General features: G+C 39.1%; 1 protein-coding gene and 1 pseudogene across 3 annotated transcripts in view; one reads left to right on the top strand and one right to left on the bottom strand.

The window, feature by feature from the left end:
• Positions 1-15,212, bottom strand: part of ACTL6A (actin like 6A) — a 27,568-nt gene extending 12,356 nt beyond the window's left edge. The window contains exons 1-5 of one of the 3 annotated variants that reach the window (XM_067738116.1): positions 15,021-15,212; positions 7,936-8,012; positions 7,598-7,772; positions 4,141-4,241; positions 2,213-2,310 (exon numbers count right to left, since the gene is read on the bottom strand). In XM_067738116.1, coding sequence (XP_067594217.1) covers positions 2,213-2,310; positions 4,141-4,241; positions 7,598-7,772; positions 7,936-8,012; positions 15,021-15,045 — 476 coding nt within the window. In that variant the 5' untranslated portion in view covers positions 15,046-15,212. Of the gene's footprint in view, positions 1-2,212; positions 2,311-4,140; positions 4,242-7,597; positions 7,773-7,935; positions 8,013-14,507; positions 14,662-14,749; positions 14,819-15,020 lie in introns of those variants that run through there. The other 2 variants (XM_067738117.1, XM_067738118.1) reach the window with 2 other exon arrangements.
• On the top strand, positions 2,633-3,078 carry LOC137224936 (small nuclear ribonucleoprotein G pseudogene; annotated as a pseudogene).

The raw sequence follows: 15,212 nt of genomic DNA, 5'->3' as shown, positions 1-15,212 counted from the left end.
ATAGTTATAACCTACAAAAAACAGAAGCTCTGCGTCATCCTCAGTAATTTTTAAAAGGGTAAAGGAATCCCAAGGCCATGGTTAGGAAGTCAAAACAATTTTTAGAATAATACTAAGATGTTATTTGCCCTTTTCACTGTCATTCTCTCATAAATGTACAAGAGAGTTTTTTTTCCAGAGGCTATGTCATGTGTGATACACAACAGACTGAATGTGATATGAGAATCCAACTTCTGCTATTAAGTCCAACGTTAAAGACATTTGAAAAATTGTGAAACGAAGCCACCCTTCTCATTAATATTTTTGGTTTTGGAAAACACAGTTATTTTTTATTAAAATATTTTATTTATATTATCATACAATGGGCTTATTAATTTACTTAAAATAAGCAAATATAATTTTTTTAAGTTTCTGTCTTAATTTCTAATATGGCAAATACTACCAGATATGATCCACATAAATAAAAGCTCTAGGTATAAAAAGTTTGAGAACCTCTGGGCTAGAAGAACACAGTAAAAAACACTAGTCAGCAAAAGCCAGAAGTGTTAGGAATTCTAGAGGACAATCTACTTCCCTTACCAAATAAATTACAAGAGAAAATAAAGGGGAGGGTGGGTACAATCTACAGACCACAAGAGACCTAAGAGACATATCGAACAAAATACAATGCATGATCCCTGTTGCTTGGGTCCTGATTCAAATATACTAAACTGTTTTTTAAAAAAGAAAATAAATTGTGGTTATATCTTTAAAAAAAAAGAGACATATGGTAACATCTTGTACAGATACATGCTTAATGTCTGGGATTTACTTCAAAACCATGGTGGGAGGGGGAGTGCCTGTGGTTATAGCTAATACCACTTAGCTCTGTGTTGAAAGTTGTTGACCCTGGGTGATGGGCACATGGAGGTTCAATATAATATTCTATCTTATTTTGTGTAAGAAATTTTCTATAATAAAAAGTTAAAAAATAAAACAATACCAATTCTGTTTACATACTCCTTGTAAGGAAGCAGCCAAACAGATCTTATGTTCAAATTCAGAATTGCCGTTTTCAAGCTGTGGACTGGGACCAGTTTGCTTACTTTGACTCCGATTCCTGACAGGATTATTATGAAAATTAAATGATATAATGCACACAATGAGTCTGCTAATACTCTCCCTCCTTCCTCTACTCAAAACCTGCAATGGTTCTCTTGAGTCTAAAGTTCACATTTTTAAAATCTAACATGCAAGACTTCTACAGTCTGATCTAAACATATTTTTACAACTTGTTCTGAAGCCGAACATAAATCTTCAACTCTAAACTAAGTCACTGTGAAGAACGCTTACACTTTCCACCTCCACATTTGTGCTAAAGTCATCTCCAAGACACACCACGACAGACAAATGTTAGATTACAGTTACCACAGTGATTCTCACACATATAAAATTCGCTTGATTATTACAGCAATCCAGGGAGGTATACCAGATAAATGAGTAAAAAGTGAAGTTCAAATTTTAAGTACCTAATTCAAGATCAGTTTATAAGCACTGGAACTTGAACTCTAAATATAGGTCCCCTTCCCCCACATCCTGCAACTAAATTCTCTTTTCTTTACAAAGGCTTGTCAGGCTACAATATTACTCCACTGAACTACAACTGCTATTTGAAAAATTCAAATTAATCATGTACTTCTTTATGACTTTTGCCAATGCTATTTTGAAGTACTATTTAAATCTGTTATTTAGTTTTCAACAAGAATATTATTCTTTGAGATCAGGACATAATATTTCCTTGTCTGTCCCTTAATATGCTTGTAAAAAATATTTGGTGATTAAATCTTAAATGAATTTACATCCAATTTCCACTTTTCTAAGGTACTGGAGAAGAGGAAGGAAATGGCAATCTTTGAATTCAGCTAGGTCAACTGACTTAGATACTGTCGTGTCGTCACATTCCCCTTCTAAAAACAAAAATTTTTGTTTTTGTTAAACTTTGTTAAATTAATGAGAAGAATTTGAGTGCTTCTTTCCTATCTCCCTCTCACATTTTCACATGCATCAGTTCCAATAAGAATACTAAAAGATAGATATCTAAAAGCAATGGAGAAAAACGCCTCAACTTCCGAACAAGCAAGAAGTGGCTCCTGTCTTCCTGCTGAAGGTATCACCTTTAACAGCACCACAGTTACTCCTAAAGAGAAGTTGGGTATTACTCCTTCAAGGATACGCTGTCAAAACGGCAGTTTTGCAAAGGAAGAATGCAGGGATGTTGTAGTGTTCAAACATTAACTCTGTCAGTTTCTCTCTCTTTGCTCTGGTATTCCACTTGAAAAGAGGGAAAAAGAAATGCAAATTATTTATTGTTTAAAAACTAAAGTGTTGATTTATCTCAAAATTCATTTCAGCACTACATTAACAAAGATGTAAAACATTAATAATAGAGTAAAATACCATGGAAAATCTTCTTCATAATATCTTTACAACATTTATTTCTATGTATTTGTAATAAATTTAATAAATAGAAAGTTTATTATTTAATACATAAAATTGTTTGCTGCTATGAATTCTAGAAATTACACTTTTCAAAGTATATGGAAATCTGGATTCTTATAAACGAAGTATTATTAAATCTTTTTTTTTTTAAATCTTAAGAGTGAATCTAAGCGTGAGGGACAATTCGAATTCCGTTTGGAGGCATCTTTGAGCTCGTGGAGTAGACATCATGAGCAAAGCTCACCCTCCCGAGTTGAAGAAATTTATGGACAAGAAGTTATCATTGAAATTAAATGGTGGCAGACATGTCCAAGGAATATTAAGGGGATTTGATCTCTTTATGAATCTTACGATAGATGAATGTGTGGAGATAGCAACTAGTGGGCAACAGAACAATACTGGAATGGTGGTAATACGAGGAAATAGTACCATCATGTTAGAAGCCTTGGAACGAGTTATGAACAATAGCTGTCTTCAACAGAGAAATCAACTGCTTCCACATGTCCCCTCTCCACATTTTACTGCGATGAAAACTGGGTCGTGTACATTTTCTTACTGAACTTTTTTGTTAAATAAACTTTGGTAATAGTCAAAAAAAAAGAGTGAATCTAGTCATCAAAATCTTAAATATGCATTTTAAACCACCAAATTCTCCCACTTGTAGATGGTACTCAAAAGAAACTAGAGTTTAGAAAACAATAACAAAATATTGATAATTTATAATCATTATCTAGTCTTCTGGGCCCTTTTGACTCTGTACCAAATGTATTTCACAAGAGACTCTGGTCTAGCAATTTCCAGCCCTAGTTCAACATTGACTTTAAATATAAATTTTATTATTTAATAAGTAAAATTGTCTGCTGCTATGAATTCTAGAAATTACAGACTTTTCAAAGTATAGGGATATCAGGATTCTTATAAACATGAAGTATTATTAAATCTTAAGAGTGAATCTAGGGACTTCGCTGGTGGCACAGTGGTTAAGAACCCGCCTGCCAATGCAGGGAACACGGGTTAGAACGCTGGGTCTGGGAAGATCCCACATGCCGCAGAGCAACTAAGCCCGTGAGCCATGACTACTGAGCCTGCACTCTAGAGCCCGTGAGCCACAACTACTGAGCCCACGTGCCACAACTACTGAAGCCCGCGCAACCTAGAGCCCGTGCTCCGCAACAAGAGAAGCCACTGCAATGAGAAGCCTGCGCACCTCAACAGAGTAGCCCCCACTTGCCGCAACTAGAGAAAGCCCGCATGCAGCAACGAAAACCCAATGCAGCCAAATAAATAAATTTATATTTAAAAAAAAAGAGTGAATCTAGTCACTCTTAAGGTTGAGTATAAAAGCAGATATACACTGCCCTTGAGGGATAAGGGACAACTGACCAAAATGGGAAGCAGCCCAAGGAAATCAAATGTTAAATTCCCGGAAAAAACAGATAAATAACCACCAGAACCCACTAGGGTGCTTTAATTATTGTTCTTTGAGTATTTTAATTATTGAAATAATAAAAATAAAAGTTGTAAGAGTATTTATAAATGAATCTCCCTTTCCCTAATCTTCAAAATTCAAAATATGAATTTCTATGTCTCTTAAAGAAAAAGGAAACACTCTTCAAATGAGTAAATAAACAACCTAGAGAAACTCGAAAAAGTTTGTCTCACCGGTGCTTCTGACATGAGAACAGGATGCAGGCTGGCTTCTGATTTGACATGCATTTTGTAGGTATGATCCAAAATAGCCTGGAAACTATCCCAATCTTCAACTAAAATATAAGATTAATACCTTGAAAATAATGCTTAATCGAAGATTAATACAGCATCTTTTGAGAGACTGTGTCTAATGGTTTAGCACTAATATTGACACTGTAATATACAGAACCTACTTATTTTACAGCTCTGCCTCATAACACAGCACTTCATATAGACATCATCTTTGTCTTCTAGATACGGTTTCTCCAGCCCCAACAGTTACAACCCCTAGACCTGTCCCAGGTGTAATTAATGTATCAAATAGACGTAAAATACCAAATAAATATTATTCAGTAAGTACTTATTAAAGGCCCAAAACGCAATTCAAATGGTAGGAGAAAACACAGAAGAACTGTATGATCTAGAGCTGACATTTAAAAAGCTTACAATCTATATGAAAAAAGATGTAAAGACTTAAAAAAAAATTAGAGAATAGTATGTCTTCAATTTGCCTTCCACCTAAACATCCCACTGAAACTGCTCGCATAAGTTACTGATGAGCTTCTAACAGGCAAATCCAGTGGATACATTTGTAATCTCATCTGACCTCTCTAAATTACTATCTGACACTACTGACTCAAGAGTTTACAAACTTTTTCTGCCGCAGTCCAACAAAGCAATGTCATTCCTTGTAAACATACTTCTATAGGCCTCTCAGGATGGGGTTTTTTTGATCAATGGACCTCCTCTGTAGCTTTAACTTCTCTTTCCCCTTCTTAGCGTAAAGCTCAGTGCCACAGCTGAGAACAATGAGAATCACTGGACTTCTTTACTTCTAGAACTTTTTCTTTTCTTGGCCTTCTCCTGAATTTTCTCCTACTTCCCTAACTGTTCCTTCTCATTCTCCTTCACAGGCACCTCTATTGGTTACATACATGGAAATAAATTTTCATAAGGAATCCTATCCTCAATCCTCTTCTCATATCCCAAACTCTTTCTGGTAAAAAAAAAAAAAAATCAACTCCATGTCTTAAAATCTCTCTCACCTGCTTATTAGATCAGCACCTATATTCTAACACTTTGAACTAATAAGCTCATCTACTTGCTGTGCAGAAAGAGCTAACTTAGCAGACCTGAGAAAGGCCTGCTTGCAAGGCTGACCCTTGGCTGGCATCTAGGAACTTGTTTGGTAAACAGTTCCCTACACTGATATAAAACTTTCCCCAAATACGAATAGCTCACTGTGCCTCAACTGTTTATACAGTGTGGTTTATGTGGAATACCTTTCCTTCTGGGAGTCTGGGGTTTTGGAACATGTTAGGCACAGAGTACCTACATGACCAGCCCCTAATAAAAACCATGGGTACTGAGTTCTTCTTTTTTCTGTATCCAAAAGACAGTCATTTATTCCAAGTATCAAGATAATATAAGAAATAAAATATTTGCAACAAAAAATGTCCTTCCAGTTTTTTTTTAACAGCTCTCTAGAGGTATAATTTTCCATAACATGGATCCATTTTAAGTGTACAATTAAATGATTTTCTTTTGTAAATCTACAAAGTTGTGTGAATATTATTACAATTTAATTTTAGAATATTTCCATCATCCCAAAAAGAAAATTTATGCCCTTTTGCAGTCACTTCCCATTCCATCCACAGCCCCAAGCAACGACTACTTTACTTTCTGTCTGTATAGATTAGCTTTCTCTGATCATTCCATATTAGAGTAATCATACATTATGTGGAGTTTTGCATCTGATTTCCTCTATTTGGCATAAGGCTTTTGGGGTTCTTCCATATTTTAGCTTATATTAGTATTTTGTTCTTTTTATTGCCAAATAGTACTTCATTTTATGGGTATACCACATTTTGTATACCCATTCATCCAATGATGCACCTTGGGCTATTTCCACTTTTCGGCTAATACGGATAATGCTGCTCTGAACGTTTGCATATATGTATTTGTATGGACATATGTTTTCAGTTCTCTTTTGTTGATACCTAGAAGTGGAACTGTTTGGATTACATGGTGAATTTATGTTTAACCTGTTAATAAACTGTCAAATTTTTCCAAAGCTGCTGAACCATTTTTTGTTCTCTCCCAGAAACAGATATGAAGGTTTCAGTTTCTCTATATCCTCATCACACTTGCTATTGTCTGTCTTCATAATATAGCCATCCTGTGAGTGTGAAGTAGGGTACTGAGTCTTTAATGAGCTCTACTAGTAGACCACACACACATGTTCCTGGTTACTGGAGGGATTAAGCGCATCCTTTATGACTTCACTGTAAGCTCTTGGAAGCTTGCACTGGTTTCCTCTGGACTTCTCTACATGCCCCTTTTTTCTGTCAGTTCTGCTTTGTATTCTTTCAGCATAATAAACCTTAACTGTGAGTACACTGACATGCTGAGTCCTGTGAGTCCTTCTAGTGAATAACTGGAACTGAGAGTGATCTTGGGTCTTACACTTGCTTTTTAAGACCATAAAACTTGCTCCTTCCCCTGCTATTCCTACCTCAATGCATGGTACCCCCCATTCAGTGACTCCAATCAAAAATCTAGGAAACTTTCTCAACTCTTTAAACACTTAGTACCATTTGTCTTGGATATCTCTGACAGCCACCTCAGGATCTCTGCCATCAGTATTAAAATTTTAACCCTCTTCATTTCTCATTTGGACTCACCTCCCTAACTGATCTTCCTATATCTAGTATCTCCCTCCAATCCAGCCTACACAGGACTGTTAGACTAATCTTTCCAGCTGGCACATATGAGCATTTATATATAAAATGCTGTTTAAATTCCTTTGGAGTTACCTTTCAGTTACCAGCTTAATATACTCCTGGCATTACAAGCCCTTTTATGATTGCTCTCTGCCTACCTTTCCTGCAATTGGCCATAATGTACCTACTGTTACAGCCATACTTAATTGATGACACTTCTAAACATGGAAGTTTCTTCCACAACACCATCTCTTCACACATGCTGGTTGCTCTAATTTACCCAGCCTTGTCAGTCAGGCTAATTCTTATTCAGTGATCAAGATTCAGTACAAAAGTTACCTCCTTTGTGAAAACCATCTCTGACCCCCAATGATAGAGTTATATACCCCCCGTCTCTAATCCCACTGCTTATCAAACATAGTTACATTATAGCACTTATCCTATATATATATATGTGCATGTGTATATATATACACACACACACACACATATACACACATCTATCTCCTCTACCTATGAGTTTCTTGAGGAAAAGAAACACGTTTTATGCATCTTTGTATTCTCAGTGCCTGGAACATCAGTTTATGGAATAAAAACAACAAAAAAAATAGCTGATGTTCAACTTTTAAGAAGCCATTGGTTTATATCTAAAATATACTATGCATACTCTACATTTCGAATCAAATCCATAGAAAAAAACATCGTACCCATCCCATTTTTCAGTGGTGAAATGGCCTCTGTATTCTCCCTCGGAACACGCAGGGCATTAGTATCTATGTAATAGGTGGGACCGCCTTGTTTGCCTTTATCACCATCTATTTCCATCAATGTACTTCCATCATCTCTTTCTACCACCATACCAATAGCAGTAGGGAAATCCACCTGTAAGAGTCAAAAACATTATTTACAAATTTTACCTGCTTTTACCAAGAAGTCATTTCCACCAACTAATGTCTTTTACCATATTTGAGTCAGAATTTCCACATGAATTTAACTCTACATGAATGGCTTTTGCATATCCAATTAACTCTACCATTCCACTTACCTTGGGACAGTCCTCACCAGCATACCCAGCTCTCACAGTATAGGATCCAATGTCAAAAACAAGGGCTCCAACTTCATCTGAAAAGATGAAAAGATAATTAACATTAACGACTTACAAGTATCATGTGAAAATTAAGAGTACTTAATGTGCTTATATTCATATTATTACTAGCTTGAACCAAGTTTTAAATACACCTTGAAGATTCACTTAATTAAAATATAACAAGTCATACACAGTATATCAGTAGAGGTTCAATCAGGAAAGAGGTGGTACACTAAAATTAGGCAATTTAAGGAGAGTTTACTTATTAAAGGGTCTACTTACAAAAATACAGGCAAAATATAGGAAAACCAGAAAGGGCAGTATGGTACCCTAGGACTAGTAATAACAAATCTGTTGCCACACTTAGAATTGAAGAAACCAGAACCCGGAGAGAGACCTGTATTGGGAGGGCATCGGACAGGAGCTGTGATCTTCAGTTGAGGGATGGAATCAGCCTTGGCTGACCCTGAGGAAAAGGAACCAGACTAATACATTTGCCAACCTCTCTCACCACTGGCTAGGGTGATCTTATAATTTCTCACCCTAACTGAGCCACTACTGAATGTGATAGGAGCCCCTATTAATAATTATACCAGGACAAGAGACACAAAGCAGCAAGTATGGTTACCCTACCATTGGCCAAACCAGAGGCCAAGAGAGTCCACTGATGCAGTCTACAAGGGTCAGTCTTTAAGGGCACAGAGAGGGTGGAAATGGGTGGAAAGTGGATCTGGAGGGGCAAAGGAAAGCTATCCAGTACACTAAGGCATACCATTTTTTTCATACGTTAATCAACATGATATTTCATGCAATTAGGGAAGAAACTTAGCAAAACCCCAAGAAAAATAAGGAACCTAAAGAATAAGAATTTAAGGTATAATAATATAGGCCAGGTAAAAATCATTAAAATGAAGGTATCATTAAAGTTTGCACATTTCCAGATTTGTAGGAGATAAAAGTTTAATACTGAGAGAGAAAGCTAGTATTTTTCTTCATATTCAAATTCAGAGAAAAGCCTCTAATTACACTTTAAAAATACTTCACCCAAAACAGCACGCCTCCTAAAACAAAGCACTTGGGTTTTCTAGGCACTGATTTTTCAAAGGATTTTTTCACTCAGTCATTAAAAATAATAAAGAAATACTACTTAGCTCAATTAAATTGACAAAAATTAGTAAGGCTGGTAAGACCAAGTATTGTCAAAGATGTAGAAAAAGAGGAGCTCTTACACATTTGCTAGTAAAGTTGTAAACTGGGACTTCCCTGGTGGTCCAGTGGTAAAGAATCCGCCTTCCAATGCAGGGGATGCAGGTTCAATCCTTGATCAGGGAACTAAGATCCCACATGCCGCGGGGCAACTAAGCCCACGCGTCACAACTACTGAGCCCATGCGCCTCAACTAGAGAGCCTGCGTGCCGCAAACTACAGAGCCCTGGAACCTGCGCTCTGGAACCCGCACACCACAACTAGAGAGAAGCTCACGCGCCGCAAAAAAAAAAAAAAAGTTGTAAACTGATACAACCACTATGGGCAATTTAGTCATATCTACTAAAGTTGAAAATGTGCATACATAGAAATTACACTTACGTCTTCTCTAGAGAAACTCTCTCACGTATATCACAAGGAGACATGTAAGAGAACGTTCACTGGCTATGTGACCTCAGGTGATTTACTAACCTCTCTGCCTCACTTTCCTCATATGTAAAATGTGCATAATAGTCCCTATCTTGCAGGATGCTAGAAGTATGGAAGCACTTAGAACAGTACCTGGTACATAATAAGCACAATAAGTGGTAGCTGCCATTATAATTATTATCATCACACTGCGTGCCACAGGAAAAGGTAGGAAGATTAAATGGTCTCTCAGTAGGAAAATAAACTACAGTTTATTCATAGAGTGAAATACTACATAGCAGTTAAAAATGAATGGTCTAGGGCTTCCCTGGTGGCGCAGTGGTTGGGAGTCCGCCTGCCGATGCAGGGGACGCGGGTTCGTGCCCCAGTCCGGGAGGATCCCACATGCCACGGAGCGGCTGGGCCTGTGAGCCATGGCCGCTAAGCCTGCACGTCCAGAGCCTGTGCTCCGCAGCGGGAGAGGCCACAACAGTGAAAGGCCACGTACCGTAAAAAAAAAAAAAAAACAGAAAAAAAAATGAATGGTCTACATCTACATGTATTAACATGGATAAATCTCAAAAGAATTAGTTTAAAAAGCTAGTTACTATGCACACATATTTTAATACTACTTAATTCGTTATGGATTCACTCACTTAATAAAAGTATAAAAATATGCATAGGGTTGGGGAATATTACATACCAACTTCAGGTTTCTGGTAACCTCTAAGGAGGCAGAGAAGAGGAATCTATATCAACAATATAGATTTTATCTATATTGTTGATTTCAACAATATCAATTTTATTTCCTAAAATATCTGAGGCAAATTTGACAAAACATTACATTTATTTAATCTCAGTAGTGAGTACAGAAGTATCATATATAAACTTACATATACTTTACTTTTTAATGTTTAAAGTATTTCAAAAACTAAAAAAATAATTTAAAAAATAAAGATCAATTATTACACTACAATTATCACAGTTGAGAGATGGTGTCCTTACAGAATAGTGATCTCATTTTTATTGAAATAAAATGAAGAGCCACCTATGTTTGAAAGGAAGTTTCTGTATTTGTTACATTTCCCAAAGTAATCAACTTTTCTCTATACAATCTCTGATCCAAATTATTTTGTCTGAAAGAAAAGGTCCTTAAAGCAGAACACTGCATTTGTTTTCACCACAGCATGTAAACTAAGGTACAAACAGTAAGTATTGTATACCAATGACATGAACTGGTAAACTCTAACACTTTGATTACCAGAATGTTGGGTAAAGAAATATCCTAACTAAATGAATTAATTGCTTGGTTAACCAAAATTTTCTACTCCTGTTCTCAAGGATCAAACTTTTGCCTTGCACCAGGGCTTTTAACCTTTTCCGTTCCATGGACCCCTTTGACAATGTTCAAGGCTGAAATTCATATGCTGAAGTCTTAACCCCGAGTAACTTAGAATGTGACTGTGTTTGAAGATAAGGTCTTTAAAGAGATGATTAAATTAAAATGAAATCATTAGGGTGGGCCCTAATCCAATGACTGATATCCTTACACGAAGAAGAAATTTGGACACAGATATGTACAGAGGGAAGACCATGTGAAGACACAGGGAGAAGACGGCCATTGAAAGCCAAGCAGAAAGGCCTCCAAAGAAAACAACCCTGTCAATACCTCATCTCAGACTTCTAGCCTCCAGAACTGTGAAAAAATTAATTTTTGTTGTTTAAGTCACCCAGTCTGTGGTACTTTGTTATGGTAGCCCTAGAAAACTAATACAGACAGCTTAGGACACTTATGAATGTCTTCTTAGAATGTTTTCAAATAGACTATAAAAGAAACTAATTAGAATAAAATTCAGTTAGTTAGGGCTTCCCTGGTGGCGCAGTGGTTGAGAGTCCGCCTGCCGATGCAGGGGACACGGGTTCATGCCCCCGTCTGGGAGGATCCCACATGCCGCGGAGCAGCTGGGCCCGTGAGCCATGGCCGCTGAGCCTGCGCGTCTGGAGCCTGTGCTCCACAATGGGAGAGGCCACAACAGTGAGAGGCCCGTGTACCGCAAAAAAAAAAAAAAAATTCAGTTAGTTATATCCCTGGACTCCTTAGGGAGGCCAAGGACTCCATGTTAGCAGTCCCCTCCTCTAACTTACCCTTTCTTAGGTAACCTGCTCCACTCTTACAGCCTCAATTTCTACCTAAACAGTGGTACTTCCAATCTCAAATCTCTCTCAAGCCCTCACCTTCATCCAGATCCAGATCTCAAACTTCTTACTGTACACTGCTTTCACCTGATGTCCCATGAGTACCTCAAATTCAACATACCTGAAGCACTGTCTCCTTGTCCCCGTCCTGCCTAATCTAATCTCAGCTGTGCTTATCACAGTTAGTAGTGGCTCCAGTCATCAGAGGCAAAAATCTTCCTGAACACCTTCATATCCCTCATCAAGTTCTGACAAATATTTCTGCTAAATATTTCTCAAATCCCTTCTTCTTTAATACCATTGCCACTGCCTTGAGTCAAGCTCTTATCTCAACCAGGAATTACAACTCCCTACAGGTACTGTGCTTCCATCTTTACCATCTCAATCCACCTTTCAAACTGCTGCACTGTTATCTTTCAAAACTGTAACTGAACATTTTGGTACATAAATCCTTCAATGAAAAGAAAAGGGAGAATCATTCAGTGGTTTTCCATCATCCCAAGATAAAATTCAAATTATTCTACCCAGGTGATATTCAAGACCTAGCATAATCTGGCAGCAGTCTCTCCTTCCACCTCATACACTACCATTACTGAAGATTATGTTGTCTCCTAAACACACCATCTACTCTGCATACGCTGTCCCTCTCTATTCTTCTTTCATCATCCTCATAACCTCCTTTGTAAAGTCCCTTGACTCTTCCACATTGAGTTAATAACTTTTTTGTCTGTGCTATCTTTGTATCTTCTATATATTGTCATTATTGAACATACTTCACTGAATTTATCATCCATATAAGACACTATAAACTATAAGCTGCACCATTAGTTCACGCACCACTAGGAGAAAAACATGCTGCCAATTAAGCTCTGCCACGCCATCAATAATATTCCAACTTCAGCTTTAAATGTGTGTGTGTGTGTGTGTGTGTGTGTGTGTGTGTGTGTGTGTGTCTGGGGTGGAATGTACAACTAAAAATAAATTAAATATGGTGTCTATTTATTTGACTGACTCACTTACAAGACTGCGAGTTTCTTGAAGGCAGAAGCTATACTTTGCACATAGCAAGCACTCAAAATTTTTTTGTGTGAAAAGAAAAATCTAACAAATCAGTTATTTTCCTGTCTTAATCAGTGTGGTAAACTGGACATAGTAGAATTTTAATTGGAAGAAGACTCTTGATTCTCAGAATTTGGAAACCCTTTCACAGTAAACCCTTTGGAAAATGTGACCCACTATAAATACTGGCCATACAGTAGTAGCTCAAACACAAAATCATACACTTATTTTTGTGAGTTTTATATACTTTATATGTGAAATAGGCTTTAAGATATATTCCTCTACATAAGCAAATGAGAAACAGGATGTTTATTCTGAATACCTAAACCATACATGAGTATGTTGTGATTCCATACTTGAAAAATGGCTTATGGAGAAACAACCAAAATCTTTTTATTTTTAATTTTTTTTTTTATGGGGAAGGGTTTTACTGAAATGCCTTTTCTTTTCCTGCTCCCCACTTACTAGAAAGTTATGTAACTCTGGGCTGGTTAACCTCTTCTACACCTCATTTTCTTCTTTAATAATATGGGGATAAGTAGTACCACCTCCAGTGGTTGTTGTGGATTAACTGACCTAATGCATGTATTAAATGCAATGCATGAAAAGCCTCTGGAACAGTTCTTGGTACACAGTATGCACTCAATAAACGTTAACTGTTGGCATTATTAGTATCCATTTCTACGTTAGTCACATTAAACAATGCCTTGTAAGGAAATACTCAGTGGACAGCCTTTAGGTTCTTGGATCAGTGAACCTGAAAGTCAAAAGAGTCAGCAGCCTCCATAAGGCAAAGGTACATAGATCAGGTCTTTCTGTCAGGATTACATCTTCTGATGGGGAAGAAGTAAATCATGAAGATCCACTAGGCTTTCTCAAAAGTAAAACTGGAAAACTACTGACTCTCACATTTGAGAAGTCAAAACCAAAAGCATATATGGAGAAGGAGAGGGTGAGGGTCAGCGTGTCACCTGAGTGGGGACTCAAACGTCACTCCAAAACTACTAAAACCTTTGAAAACCTTATTTTCATCTCCTACCTATAAAATGCCATCCGCTTCAGAAAGCAACAATAACAAAAGCAGCACTTTGGGTTTGCCTCTTTCTTCTCTAACTCATCAAACACAGCACAAAGCATGAATCATACACATCAGTGCTTCATCTAGGTATCTTGCAAAACCGGAGGCTCTGACTCAGTAGATTTAGAGTGGGGCTTAAGAGTCTGCATTTCTAACGAGCTTGCAGGTGATGCTGATGCTGCCGATCCTTGGATCATACTTTGAGCAGCAAGTGTAGCATTATCCCATTTACCTTCACAACCACCCCAATGGGTAGGAACCATCATTCCACAAAAAAGGAGCCTGAAGTTGGGAAAAGTTAAGTAACTTGCCCAAGGCCAATGAGCTTACTAAATGGTGAGCCTGATATTATTCTAACCCCGGTCTGTGTAGTCCCCAGGCCCGTGGTAATCGTTCACTACACCGCAGCCCACCCAACCGTAACCATCCTTCAATTACATGTGTTCCTAAATTAAGCCGGAGCAGACCCGCCCACAGGTAACTCCGGAGCATCCACAGTCAATAAATAGGCAAGAGTCACTGAAAGGTGTGAGGTAGAGTGAGCTCGGGGCGCGGACGCAGAGGAGGCTGCGTCCTGAGTGACCGCCACTCCTTCAATCAGTTCCACTCCTCAGGACTCGCTCTGCCATCTCCGGGACGCCGCGGAAACCTTCCGTCCACGCCGGAGAACTGCCAGGACCTCCCAAGTTTAAGAACATGCGAGCGCACACACGCCGACAGAGCCGGCTGTGAGACAGGAAATCCCGGGGCCGGTCACCCCAGCCGCGGCTCGTCGGGCCGGGCCCCCGCGAGGAGCTGCCCGCCTAGCCCCGAGGCGGCGCGCACCCTCGAAAGCCGGCTCCTCCGCGGGCCGAAGCTGGCAGGAGCCGCAGGGGGCGGCGACTCCGGGCGCCTGAGGCACTCGCTGAGCCGGGGCGGGGGGGGGGGGGGTCCAGGGGCGGGCAGAGCGCGGGGCGGAGATGGGGCGGGGAGGCCGGGGTCCCGAGACAGGGAGACCGGAAGGGCCGCCGGGGAGGAGAGGGGAGGGCTGGGGGCGGCGGTTACAAATCGCACGCGCTAAAAAGGCGCGCTCTCTCCATCGGCCGCACTCACTCACCTCCCCCGTACACCCCGCCGCTCATGGCTGCTATCGACGCGACTCCTACGCTAAAGGCCACCCGGTGAAGTGACTGCAACGGCCGCGACTGCGGGTCCGGAGAAGCGTTGGTCCCCGACTCCCTTAACTTCCACTGCCACCCCCCTCAGGCAACAAAGCGGCGTCCACCCCGGCGCGCAGTCACACTTGCTG

The sequence above is a fragment of the Pseudorca crassidens genome, chromosome 5 (assembly GCF_039906515.1).
Source record: "Pseudorca crassidens isolate mPseCra1 chromosome 5, mPseCra1.hap1, whole genome shotgun sequence".
In the NCBI taxonomy this organism is placed as follows: Eukaryota; Metazoa; Chordata; class Mammalia; order Artiodactyla; family Delphinidae; genus Pseudorca; species Pseudorca crassidens.
Note: the sequence above shows the minus strand (reverse complement) of the source record. Positions and strands in the feature narration are given on the sequence as shown.